The sequence below is a fragment of the Balaenoptera physalus genome (genome assembly GCF_965194825.1).
Source record: "Balaenoptera physalus genome assembly, chromosome: 1".
In the NCBI taxonomy this organism is placed as follows: Eukaryota; Metazoa; Chordata; class Mammalia; order Artiodactyla; family Balaenopteridae; genus Balaenoptera; species Balaenoptera physalus.
The window spans coordinates 95,786,489-95,800,858 of NC_138882.1; the positions used below are offsets into that span (position 1 = coordinate 95,786,489).

General features: G+C 33.9%; 1 protein-coding gene across 5 annotated transcripts in view; it reads left to right on the forward strand.

Moving 5' to 3' along the window:
* Nucleotides 1–13,983, forward strand: part of TRIM33 (tripartite motif containing 33) — a 163,290-nt gene extending 149,307 nt beyond the window's left edge. For 2 of the 5 annotated variants that reach the window (XM_082458107.1, XM_082458111.1), the window contains 7 exons: nt 1,050–1,399; nt 3,508–3,631; nt 5,481–5,555; nt 7,279–7,431; nt 8,855–8,905; nt 8,985–9,193; nt 10,314–13,983. In XM_082458107.1, coding sequence (XP_082314233.1) covers nt 1,050–1,399; nt 3,508–3,631; nt 5,481–5,555; nt 7,279–7,431; nt 8,855–8,905; nt 8,985–9,193; nt 10,314–10,443 — 1,092 coding nt within the window. In that variant the 3' untranslated portion in view covers nt 10,444–13,983. Of the gene's footprint in view, nt 1–1,049; nt 1,400–3,507; nt 3,632–5,480; nt 5,556–7,278; nt 7,432–8,854; nt 8,906–8,984; nt 9,441–10,313 lie in introns of those variants that run through there. The other 3 variants (XM_082458108.1, XM_082458109.1, XM_082458110.1) reach the window with 3 other exon arrangements.
* Nucleotides 13,984–14,370: the final 387 nt, after the last annotated feature.

Below are 14,370 nucleotides of genomic sequence, written 5' to 3' on the forward strand. Positions count from 1 at the left end.
TGCTCACAGAGTTTTGTGATGAGAAGATTGCCTTTGGCTTATGAATTATTAACCATTTTAGAATTCCTCAGGTAGAACATTTTATAAAATTTATAGTATAGAATGAAGGAAGGCCCAAGTCCCTCTTTATTTAGAAATTTTGATCTTGGTTTTTTTCTTCCTACCTACGCTTATGTCTCATTTTCTACATGGTTGGCACATAGAAATTTCAACTCTATGTAGATTTAGAGAGTACTGATCTACATAATCTCTTCACTCAGAACTTGGTTTGGAAAGTACCCCCCAAAAACAGTGCAAAATGGTGGTGAAAGATTTAACATTGTCACAATCTTCCTATATTGGTAGAATGATAAGTGGGCAGAAGAACATTTCAAAATGCTTTTCAAAAGCTATGTGACAATAAGGACCTACTGTGTAGTACAGTGAACTATATTCAATATCTTGTAATAAGCTATAATGGAAAAGAATCTGAAAAAGTGTGTGTGTGTGTGTATATATACACACATATATATACACACACATATATATATATATATAACTGAATCAATTTGCTGTACACCTGTATCTAACATAACATTGTGAATTAACTATACTTCAATTAAAAGAAATGGTTAAAAAACCCAATATAAAGGGGAAGAAAAAGCTATGAGACAGATTGTTGAGTGAAAAATCGTGTATCATAGTCAGCTCTCTACAGGAAAAGTATAACCCTATGCTCACTTCCCAATCAATGTGCTTAACAGTTTAATTAATTCCTTTATTATTCAAGTGAACCAATATTACAGAGATTGCTCCCTAAAATCATACATTAACATGTCTGAATAACTTTGGGGTTATTTTCATTCTTTTATGTTACTAATATGATTTCAAATAATTTTATAATAAATAATAGTAAATTCCAAAATAATTTTAAGTTATGTCAGTATATCATGTTGTTTATACATGTTGACAAAACTTTAAACACACAGAGACACACATGCATGCACACACACACTGCAAACAGTATGGATTAAATGATTGTTCAAGAATTTGTCCTTGCTTTGTTTTAGTTGAGCAGTCCTGAGAGTAGCTTGACACCACCTCTTTCAACTAGCCTGCATCTAGAGAGTGAGTTGGACGCATTAGCAGGCCTGGAAAACCACGTGAAAACTGAACCTGCAGATGTGAATGAAAGCTGCAAACAGTCAGGGCTCAACAGCCTTGTTAATGGAAAGTCCCCAGTTCGAAGTCTCATGCACAGGTCGGCAAGGATTGGAGGAGATGGCAGCAGCAAAGATGATGACCCAAACGAAGATTGGTGTGCTGTCTGCCAAAATGGAGGGGATCTCTTGTGCTGTGAAAAATGTCCAAAGGTCTTTCATCTAACTTGTCATGTTCCGACACTTCTTAGCTTTCCAAGGTACAAGTGAAATAACTGATTTTTTGTTGTTTATTTTTATAAGCTAAAGAAGTAACAAAATTATTCAGGGCAGATAGCCTTCTTAATGACTGCCTATTACTCCATTACCTTCTAGAGAAATTAACAGCTGAATGAAGAAATGTCCAAGATCTAAGTTGTGCATTAATGTTAAAAAAAAAAAAATAGACTATTTCCTGGCCTTCAGTTTATACTTAATATAGGCAAATTAGATAAACCTGTAAATTATGAGGTGCAAGAGACTAGGGTATTGAGAAACTTAGTTGATTTCCTCTTGAAGATAATTTTTTAATCTATTGCCATCAATTTTAATAGGGTCTATAATAATGGCTTTATTTATGAATAGTATTCAGTTTGAGGCAACTCTATTGGATCTTACCAAAAACTTACTTTTCTAACGTTTGAAAGCTCTTGAAAGGCATTTTAAAGAAAAAAAAACAAGTACTTTGTAAAAATACCTTTAATGTCTTGAATTTTTTGAGGAATAGCTTCACCTTGACCACTGGAAGCTGTTAGTTGGTAGTGCCTGCCTGAAGCACAGTGTGCAGATTTCTCAACTTTCTCAACTTTTCCTAGTTGGAATGTCTTTTAGTCATTAACTTTGGAATGGACAGTTACTGAATTCGTTATTTAGAAGAGAAGATCGTACGGTAAAGATAAAGATTGGGGCAACATATGAGCATTGTCCTCAGACTATATGACCCCCTTGGTGGCTAAGTCTTATTTCAAGCATCAAAACATTCATTGATGAGCATCCAGTGCAAGCTGATGATTCCAGCTAATACAGCAGAACAAATGTGCTGGGCTGGGTTACGATACCTGTAGTCTGGTTGTAATTCTGTAGTGAACTAACTTAATTAGCTTGGACGGTTCACTGATTTTCAGGGATTAGTTTCTGCATCTACGAGTAGTAGAGTTTGGATTAGAAGAGCTCTTTTTCTTCCCTTCCATTTAACATATTTATGTTCGTGGTATTTCGTCTCCAATTGATTTCAGAGACCATAAAATAGTAGAATCATACTTATTTCTTTAAGCCTTCCTTCTTCCCCTACCCTAACCCCCTGGTTTTTTAAGTGAAAGTAAACCAGTGTCCTTGGGAAAACCCAGCTTCTTTCTGCCTATAGATGAAAGATTCACATTTTTTCTCAGATTCCTGAGAAGTAATGATTTTAGTTGATTAATGCTACCCTTTCTGAAAAATTCAGCCTTTAGTATTAGAAAAGTAGTGGATATATGAACAGTGCCAGAATATTTTTCTGAAGCATAGTAATTCTTACCTAAATCTTAGAAGGTGTAGTCCTTTGCCACAGATGTATTAAGGACCTTCTTTTTCTTTACTCTTTTAGAAAAAAACATTGGCATTTTGGTCTTGAAATTAAGGCTTTTCATATTTTTGTTTCCGTTGGATAGTAACATCTGCTGGAACGTTAGAATTTTGCCACTGAAAGCTTTCTCTCAAAGGCAGATGCTTTGGAAGGAATTGAAACTGTTGACACAGTTTTAGTATAATCCCTAGACTTAGAATATATATATGATGGGGGAGAGAAAGGGGAGAATGCATTTGAAGTAATCAAATTGGAGTTTATGGTTTGATAGAAATCCTGATACAAAAAACTATTGACTGAGCAGATTTAAAAGACTGGCCATGAAAAAGTAATTGTTATATTTTTGGCATCTTTTATACATGCCAAAACAGTGCAAGATACCTGAGGGACTGTATCGTGTACTCCTTTCTTCATGCATATGAGGTCACTGTCATGGTCATACTGGGGTATTGAGAATTGGTCTTACGCTGCAAGTGCTGATCATCAGCTTTGTGCTATGAAGAGACAGACCCCTTTTGAATAGAGATAGTGGGGTTGGTTATATTGCTTTCCAGAAGGTAATCAGTTGAAGAATGGAAACATTTGGGGAAGCTTTTATCACATAACTTCACTTTATGAGATGTGGCAAAAATAGTACCTCTCTTTTCCACAAAAACTGGAAAGGAAAGAAAACAAAGAAACTGGAGACTTACCTCTAGGGAACTAGCTTCCCTAGAGTGGGTTTTGTTATAATTACATGGACTAATTGCCTATTTCCTTCTTTAGTGGGGACTGGATATGCACATTTTGCAGAGATATTGGGAAACCAGAAGTTGAATATGATTGTGATAATTTGCAACATAGTAAGAAGGGGAAAACTGCACAGGGGTTAAGCCCCGTGGACCAAAGGGTAAGTGTCAAATAAGTTGATTTATTATTAGGGATTCTGTAGTTGTGTGGCTATACATCTTTTTTTTTTTTCTTCAGTGTAATATACATATAACCTGATAAATTTTCATTTTTTAATCTCATTATCTGATGGTATGTTCATAATTTCTGAAATCTGTATCTGTAGCCCTCAGCTCTAGGCTCTTATATCTAGCTTCCTCATACTTAACATTTCCCAGCCAAAATCTTGATTTCTAATCCTCTCCTTCAAAAAGCAAAAGCAGGGGACTTCCCTGGTGGTGCAGTGGTTAAGAATCCACCTGCCAGTGCAGGGGACACGGGTTCAAGCCCTGGTCCGGGAAGATCCCACATGCTGTGGAGCAACTAAGCCCGTGCGCCACAACTACTGAACCTGCACTCTAGAGCCTGTGAGCCACAACTACTGAAGCCCACATGCCTAGAGCCCGTGCTCTGCAACAAAGACATGCCACCCCAATGAGAAGCCTGTGCACCGAAACAAAGAGTAGCCCCTGCTCGCCACAACTAGAGAAAGCCTGCACACAGTAACGAAAAGCCAATGCGGACAAAAATAAATAAATAAATATACTTATTTATTTATTTATTTATTTTTTAAAAAAGCAAAAGCAATAAAAGCAAGAAAATAACGACATAAAAAACTGCATCCCTCTCTCAGTAATTCCCATCATCAAATGGTACCACCGGTCATCTCTGTTGCTCAAGCCAGAAATCTGTTAGAAATAGAAGAATCAGGAATGACTATAATACCATTTTCTCACTTCCTCCACCATTACCTTCTGAGACAGCCATCATAGTTTTTCATCTGCACTATTGTAATATCTCTTCGCTGAACTCCCGGATTCTACTCTTGCCCCCTTACAGTCCATTTTCTACGCAGTACATAGTGTTCTTTTTTAAATATGTAAACAAGTCTATCACTTCCTTGCTTAAAATCTTCTAATAACATCCCATCATATTAAGAATGAAATCCAAAATCCTCTCATTTCACTCAGATTTCTGCTGATCTGGTCTATAGTCTGATCTCCAAAGACAAAATATCTTTCACATACTTCTGTGGTCATTACAGTTATGTTTGGCTTTGATCTAATGTATAAACTTGCAAAATCCATCTTCCACTCTCTTTGAGGAGAAGGTATGTGTTTAGAGTATACAAACAGATATTAATAAGAAGTTTAAGCATATAAACACTGTAAATGTAAAAATGCATATCAATTTACTTCTGATTGTATAACAAAATTCTAGAATTGGACTGAGAAGACACAGACAGTTTTTACTTAATTTTGAGCCTGAGCAGAATCTTTTCAAGAAAGGGAATAGCATGTGTCTTGCCTGCCTCAGGGAATTAATATGAGTAGCAACAATCATCAATTGTTGTACAAAATGCTGTATGTTGCTTTAATGACTCCTTTCTATTTGTATAAATAGTTAAGAGGTAATAGTAGGTGAATTACCTGAGTTATCAGATAAGAACAAAGGCACTCTGTCTTTGATAAGTTCACTTAAAGTAGGACAGAAGATAGTCATAGTCTCAAACCTAAATAGAAAACAAGGTAGTTTTCTTTGGGTATATATTTAGTTGGATAGCTAGTATGTAAGAGGCTTATCTTCAGTGTGTTGTAATAATACTTTGTACTGATAAAATTCTCATTCTTTTTTTTTTTTTTTTCACACACACACACTGTATTTTATTTTTACAAGAGATAAATAGACTGACACCAAGCATTGTACATGGATGACCACAACAAAAGCAACAATGATAAAATTCTCATTCTTAAGAATATCTTTTTAGAGGGAAAACATTTCATGGGTTTTCCTTTCTTTTCTTGGGCCAGAAATGTGAACGTCTCCTGCTTTACCTCTATTGCCATGAATTAAGTATTGAATTCCAGGAGCCAGTTCCTGCTTCGGTGAGTTGTTTACCTTAGTACCTTCCTGTTGAAGAAGTTTTAGTATAATACTTAAGAGTATGGGCTCTGGCCGTAGACTGCTAATGTTAAAACTCAGGCTTGAATAATCTCCTCAACCAAGGTGCTCAAATTCTCTTTTCTAATACTGTTCCTTCCCTCATTGGGTTATTTCAAGGATTCTGTACAATAACCTGTGTAAAATGTTTTAGCATAGTACCTAATAAAATTTCTGAGTAATAAGAAGTACTTGTGATGTTATTAGGGCTAAATGACTATGAGATTCACTTGTTAAAATTGCAGTTTGTTTTTAAAGACTGTTGCTGTGATAAAAACTTAATGAATTTAATTTCCACTTCCTCTTTTATTGGGTTGGCCAAAAAGTTCATTTGGGTTTTTCCATAAGATGTTACAACCCAATACTTTTAAAATGGACATAAAGGATACAGGTACAGGTATAATGGAAAGAGTCTTGAACTAGGAATCAGAAGACTTAACTTTTCCTAGTTCTGCCATTAACCAGCCTTATAACTGGGGAAATTACGTAATTTTCTGCCTCTACTTTTTTAACTGTACAGTGGGAATATTGAACTAAATTATTTCTAAGGTTCCAGTCCTATGATTGATTCTAGGATCTATATCTTAGGGAGAAAATAACTCTATATAAGTATTAATTTGAATAAAAGTGTAAAGTTGAACCTTGCTCACTGGTTCTGCTTCATAAGCCCTCTTTTATGAACATTCAAGATTAAGAGAAGACTGTGGGAAAATTTGCAAGCCAATGCCCTTTGTTTATCTTACAGGAGATTTTTGTAAGGAGTAAAGGCTCTAAAATTCCATAGTAAAAGGAGTATCAGGGATGCTCAGTGCCTTATAAATGGGATAAGAATATGCAACACATATTTACTTGCCATCAGTTGTTGAATTAAGATAATATTGAATACCAGGCCTGTTGTAGAGTATTGAATAGTAATTTGTTTACTGGGTAGTCTCAGGAATGGATTTTAAAGTACAAAAGGTCTAGATACAAGGAAGATGTTTTGTTCAGATAGTAATCATCTGATACCAGGAAGTCTTTCTGTTCTTCAAGTTTAGGGACTTTACAGTAGAAGATTATTTTCCAATGTTTTCTTTTCATGAACTATTTAAATAGTTTCTCCATGTTCAGTTATTTTGCAAGGATACAAATTTTTGTCCAAGAGTTGCAGCCAGAACTCCCAAGTATAATCCTAAATGATTAATAAAAATATATCTTGTGTTACTACAGTCTTTTCCCCTCTATTGCTATGTCCAGAGTTCTCTGTGATACAAGGTTTTATCCTCTAAAAGATACCATATTCTAATAATAACAATACATTTTGTAATCTTTTTCCCTTTTTTAAAAAAAAACAGGAGTCATACAATTCTGATGGGCTAGATTTGTCCTTAACACTACTGGTTGGCTACCCTTGCTGATTGCTTTTTTTTCCAAATTTTCTTATTAAAGATAGAACTTTGGGTCCTTCACTAACCATGGACACTGCCACATATTCTGAATATGATTTGATTTTCATGATGTGCTGCTTCTGGCAGAAGATTTAAAGTACAATTCATTATACTCCAAATTTGCATGCAGCTGGCTCGATCTACACATGTTTTTCTCTAAAATTAATATGCTTTGCATTTTCAAATTAAACACTTCGGCATTTTTTTGAGAATCTTTATCTATCCTTATTTGTTTCTTTAGATACCAAACTACTATAAAATTATAAAGAAACCTATGGATTTATCCACCGTGAAAAAGAAGCTTCAGAAAAAACATTCCCAACACTACCAAATCCCAGATGACTTTGTGGCTGATGTTCGTTTGATCTTCAAGAACTGTGAAAGGTTTAATGAAGTATGTTAGCTTCCAAACTATAGAGTCTTGGATTAGTAGTTTTTATTTGTTTGCTTACTTGGTTATTGGATTTTGTTTTTCCTGCCAAGAGATTTTTCTAAGTTGATTTTTTAAATTTATTCTGCTTCAGTTCTGTCAAAAGTAAAATTTGATTGCGTCCACAGCTCCAAAGAAGAAAGTTTACTGTGTACAATTTGAAGTATATACTTAAGTATAATGTAATAAATTAAGAATATTATTGGATATCCCTTTCTGTACATGTTGAGGGTTGAGATAAGTATAGAAGATAGTCTGTAGTTAAGTATATTTTGTGGGAAATGAATACAGACAAGCCTACATTTTGGGTACATTTAGGAAAGGCATTTGTGCCAGTGTCCTTTGATTTTGTTATTGACCATATAAATGTAGAACCTTAAAATTATAAACTCACGTGGCTCATCTTGAATAGTAGCCCAGAGTGTATAATGTTGAGTTATCTGATCTCAGCAATGTGACTTTCATTAACTTTGGTTATGTTTTTTTTTGAGAATAAAGATGAGCTAGCCATACCTTTAGAAGAAATGTGATAGATATTTACCTCCTTCAAGGAAATTTTTGTTATCTTTGGGAAGCTCAAGTCTCTTATTGTTGAGGAATATTTTCATTATTATAAGAGAAGAAAATGGATGAGAATCCACAAAATCTTCTACTACTAAAATCTTTATTGCTGATAAAATTTGGGTGCCATATGAATGTTACTAAAAAATCAAATTGAATCATTTAAAGTGTACTCATAGTTGCCTCTGGAAGCATCTAGGTGACTTTTTAAAATAAAAAAAAAAATTTTCTTATTAGGTGACAAGTTCTGGTCACCTTTATAGCAGTGCGCCACAGAGAATATAGTAAAACCTTACTCACTCGAAGTTAAATTAATACAGTCCCAAGTTTCTTGTCTTATTTTCTAATTCAGTTAGATTATTTTCAAATAAGTATACTTTCATGAACCATAGCTAACATTTGCCAGGAAGAAGACTCGTTTTATCTGCTTTAATAATAGTTAACTAAATTATGATTAACAAATTGCCATACAGATAGAATTCTGACTTAGTGGTTGTTGAAAGTTTGGCAGTCTTTAAAAAAATATTTCTTATATCATTTTTTTCACAAATATTTTTCTCTTAAATATATTGATGTATTCAAACCAACTCCTACTCAGGTTGACCTCACTAATTCAGAAATTGAGACAATTTTGCAGTAGCTTTAGTAATAGCTTTGTTAAGAAAGGGGGTCCATGTTCTGTATAATTTTAGAAAGCACTTGATCTGGTCATAGCAATTTGTTCCTCCTAGTATGGCTGACTTTCGTTGCCAATCCTATGCAGTCTTATAACTTTAGAAAGGATTATAATTTCCCTTTTTTTTTTTGACTCTGGTATCCTTTTTAGATGATGAAAGTTGTTCAAGTTTATGCAGAAACACAAGAGATTAATTTGAAGGTAAGCTTTTCAGACCATGCAAACTTGGTGAAGGAATATGCATTACCAATAGGTGAATATTCCTATCTTTTGCTTGCAGGCTGATTCAGAAGTAGCTCAGGCAGGGAAAGCAGTTGCATTGTACTTTGAAGATAAACTCACAGAGATCTACTCAGACAGGACCTTCGCACCTTTGCCAGAGTTTGAGCAGGAAGAGGATGATGGTGAGGTAACTGAGGACTCTGATGAAGACTTTATACAGCCCCGCAGAAAACGCCTAAAGTCAGATGAGAGACCAGTACATATAAAGTAAAATGACATGAACTTAAACCAATTGTTTAAAAAAAGAAAAGAATGAAAAACTTTTATTTAAGTGTTGCTGGAATATCCTGCCTACAGTGGGCACCTCCTTGAAGAAGCTGATAGCTTTTACACAGTATTAGATTGAAATAATGGACAGAAAACACGTTCTTGTCAAGAAAGGGGGAAGGACTCTATTTGCAACTTTGAAAGTAAAAACAAAAGCGAAAGTAAAATGATTTGAAGATTTCTGTTACCACAGAGAATGGTTCTGATTGTTAGAATGGGCAGATGTTGATGATCACTTGGTATTGATTGGTGCAGGATACTGAGTGTTCAGGTACTTAAGGGTCATGTCACTGGTTAAATTGTCTCTTTGGAGTAGAGTGCACAATTATTAAACCAACTTTTATGCCTCCCCCTCCACACATATACATACTGGCTTATTTTCTAGTTAAAAATCAAAGTTGCTCAGATTCCACTTTGATGTCAGTGCAGATGTGCATTGCATCATGCTGTTATATTTTTTCTCATTTTTATGCTGTTGGGCCTTAGTTTTATATTGGTTTAAAGGACTCAACAGTAGTTTATTTTCTGTTCATACTTAAGAGTCTAGGAAACATGACCATTGATCATCATTTAATCAACTTTAATGTTCTACTGAAATAAATATGTTAACTTTTCAGTAGCAGATCATTTACAGTAGTCATTTCCAGAAGACACTTCCACAGAATTGCACTTCCAAATCAAATCATCTGATCATAGCTATTCCCGTGAAAGGTAGAATGTTTGTTTGAAAATTAATCTAGTTTTCTGTACATTTAAAATTTGATTGAGAAGGTGACAGCTGGCTCTTATCCAGTCTTCCTTCATATTGGTTTTCTGATAGACCACTATTGGCAAACAGTAATCTGTCAACTACCAAATGTGTAAAATTTTCTGTATTTCACTTTGTCTTATTTGTAAATAGTGAACTAAAACTTCTGGCAGATCAGCAACATTTGCTGAGCCTGTTTTTTAAGCTAATATGTATTCTTACTAATGTTCCTATCAAGAATGGATTTGTAATATATGCTGTCTATTTCTAATGTTCACATTCATATTTTGAGGTTCTATCTTATTTTAATAGAGAACAGACTTCTCAGAAAATCTTCAGAAGCAGCTTATTATTAAAATATCAAAATATTGAAATAAACCCGGTGGGGTTAGAGTACTCATCCGTCCACCAAGTGGGACATTTGCATGGACTGGGGGCTTAAAGGACGTAGAAGAGACCTGTAAGTATATCCTGAAAATGAGCCAATCAATCCCCACTTGAATGGTTACTGGAGTAAACCCACCTTTACTACTCTGATTTTAGCACCTGAGGCAGATAAACCACCTTGGCTCTGTTTCATTTTTCTTCTCTTCATTTGTGATGCTCAGCTCCAAGATGTGTGTTCTAGACTGTGTACAGGCTTCTCTTCTGTTGAGTTAAAAATTTTAGTCCTACTTTTGTATGGACATGTTAGAATGTAAATTGACCAAAATAGAAGACTTGCCATTAGATATTTTTCAGACATCAGCAGATTTGTGGCAAATCATTTGCCTTTTTAAAAATTCAGCTTGAACAGTTCAGACAGTAGACTACTACTCAGAAAAAATTATTTGACATAATTGTCTAAGAGGTAAATATTTTTTAGTGCGTATTGAATCAAATAAAGTGCTCTAAAGAAGTTATTATACAGATTTCTTTGGGTTGTTTTTCTTTTCTTAACAAGTGGCGGGGGTAAAAATGAATATGATTCAAGCCTTCTGATGGTATATTGGTTTTATTATTGCTATTGACTTCATTCTGTGGCTTTCTTTTAGCTGCTTTTTCAGTGTCGTTATAAGTTAAACTTCAAAACATATACCAAACTGTTTTATCATTTTACTCAAATTTTAAGTCCTTAAGAACAGGTTTCTTATAAAAAGGAGAAAATTGTTTAAAAATGCCTTTATCTGTGTGCATTTTCCTCTTTCCCACAACATTCATGATTTCAGTTTATCAGGAGACTTACCGAAGGGCACATTTTTGGAAAGTGATGAGTAACAGTATAACTTCATTTTGCCAAGCCACTGAGTTCTAATATTTTATGCTTGCTCTTCATATGAATCCTTTTCACGAGTCTTAGATAATAGGTTCTACCAACGGGGGCAGAAACAAAAATTTTAAGTAAATATTTATTTCTTGATATTTGGGGCCTTAAATGGTAATGTGTTTCATTCAAAACATTTCCATGTTAGATGGTGTTTTGGGTTTTTGTTTTCTTTTAATTTAAGATTAGTTCTTAAAAAGCTACTTATTGCCAGCATTTAACAGGCTTCATTTCTGTTAACAGAAGGTAGTTCATATGGCTGAGGAATTACTATTAAATTATATAGCTAGCAACAAACCACGTTTAAGTGAAGGTATTCACTTTAGATTTCATTAAAGCTTTTTTCTTGCACATTTATCATTGTGTTTCTAAGCTGATTTGTTCAGCACTAATATGACTGTAAAAAAGTATAAAAATTTAAATTGATATTCAGATATCTTACATGTTTTCCTATTCATTTATGTTTTAAAAAGGCAAACATTGAATATTGATCCCTGAAGGCAGTTTGTTTTGATACTCCCTTACATTTGTATTCTTTCTTAAAAGGCAGTATTTTTGATTTGTAGATGTTAAATGTTTCCTTAAAAGCTTGCAAACTTTCACCACACTTCATTTTTCATTTTCACTAAGAACAAAGTGTTCCTCAGTCTGTTCCTCTGGCTTAAATTTGTCTTTTTTTTAGCACCGAGTGAAGGAATTGCTTTGCAAGGTGAAGCATGTATGTGTTCCAAAGTATGGTTAAATTGTAGGTCATGCTCTATATTGAAACATCAAATCATTACCACAGAGAAAGGTTAAGGCATTGAATCCACTGTTGAAATTATTCTTTTTGGAATCAACAAGGTACTTTCTGACTTCTATTCTTATATAAGGGAATTTTAAATAAATTTTAAAGTTAGTTAATTCTAATTTTTTGTTGTAACACTTTGAGATTTTTAGTTAATCCAAAGAAATAATGCTTTTAAATAGAAGCAAAAGGTTTATGGTGTGCAAATTATAGATGTACCAATTACCTCAGCAGGTATCCTGCCATGTAACTATTAGTGATTAGTTTTAATAAGCCAGTAGACTTAGGTTTTCTGACTATGCTCCTGGGTTGTGGCCTACCATACGTTATTGAACAGTCTCTTAGTATTCAAAATGGGAGTAGATGCTGTGGCCCCCTGTCTCTTGGCCTTTTAAGGTCCCTTACCCATGCCCACTCACATACAACACATGAAGTATAAAAATCTCATTACTTGAGGTCAGCACAGCTTATTTGCATACTTAACTTTGGATCAGTGAGTAGTTTTATAAAATCCAACCTCCCCAACTTCCCTAGTTAAAACAATCAAGTTCTTAATTCATACCATGAATTCTTATACCATCTATATTAATAATCTGCTGGAGGTGATCCAAGGTTTAAGGTGTATTACAGCTTGATCATATACCAGACCTGGATGTTTTATTTCTCTCACAGTTATCTCCTCCTTGATAAAGCAATAACACTGCTTTAAGTCTGTTGCCTAATAGCATGTCATAATTCTCTCCTGGATGGTGATTTTATAGGAAAGTTTGTATGCATATCACCCAGTCTATCTTTTAAAAATTAAGGAATTTAAATGTATGCTGGAGCTAATGACAATATATTGTGGCATTTTATTTTAAAAATTGGGGAAAGTTGCATATTTTTTTAAAAGTAGGCATTTGAGTAAAAGAATTGAAGGTACTTTTTTAAGAAAAAAATTTATATGCCACAGTTTACATAGACCTTTCAGATTTCAACATGTACTCTTGGATATAATGGTTTCTTTTACTTGGTCAAAATGCATGTATAGCATTTCTTCCATTTAGTTCCTTGTGTTTGCCTTCGTGGTCTTTTATATATTTTTTATTGTATCTGAGAAACAAAATTATCTTCGAAAATAAGTCAATTTGGATATATTTGTTATGATCAGACTACAAAATGTACAAAATTAAGTTTAGCCCTTTTCTAGAAAGCAAGTGATCTTTAAAATTAAAAATGCTGTTCTTTTAAATTCACCAAATTTGTATGTGGGAAGGCACTGAAATGATTTTGTAAGTGCCACTGCAATACTCCCTTTCAAGTGTGGCCTAAATTTCAATCTTAAGAACGAAATGCATGTCTGCTCCTGGTCTGAAAAATGTAGGTATTAACTATGTTTTAAATCACAGTGAAACATGTATATAAGCCTATAACAAAAAGATTTGTGCAATCTGAAAGCCTGTTGATTTTCTATGTAGACATACCTACACACGAAAGGGTTAAATTCACATCCTTACTAGTTCCTTGCTTCCAGTATTTCAACACTTCTCCCCTCATTATTATTATTACTAATATTACAGTTACTCTTATTTTTGCACATAGTTAACTACCCGTCAATATGATTCTGAAAGAAAAAGTGCTGTTTCTGTGGTATTGTATTCTCTAAATAATCATATTTAATTTTTTTAAACAAGGTTGCAGTTTCTAATTGTTCCGTTCCTGTGTTTTTTGCTGGTGTGTAATAAAAGCAAGATTTTCTTTTCATGGTTATTTAATACATTAGCTGCCTGTAAATATTTCTTGTTATAATGCTCTGGAATGTGTTGTAGAAGTTGTATTAGATTAGTTTAAAGCTTTGTTTGAAAGCCACATTGTTTTGGTTATTTCTATTAAATTAGAAAATTGAAAAAGTTTTCAAATGAATTTCTTTTTTTTTCTTCCTCTTTGAGTTGAGACTTAATCATTTAAATTTATTTTAAAAATTTATACTCTATGCGAGGCACTGGAGATATTGTCATGAACAAGATAAAATACAGTCCCTTCCCTCACGTGTTTAGACTCTGTTGGAGAATGATGAGTGCTATGATAGGGATTAACACATAGGAAAGGATCTAACCCCAAATTTTGTTGGTCAGGGAAGTGATCTCTCTCACTCATAAAAAATAGGACCAGGTAAAAGAGAAAAGGAAAAGAGAATAAATATACAGAAGCCTAAAAATGAAAGAGAACATCTATGTGTTCCAGGACCTGAGAAGTTCAGTTTGGCTGGAATAGAGTCTGGAATAGAATGTAAGTTGTAG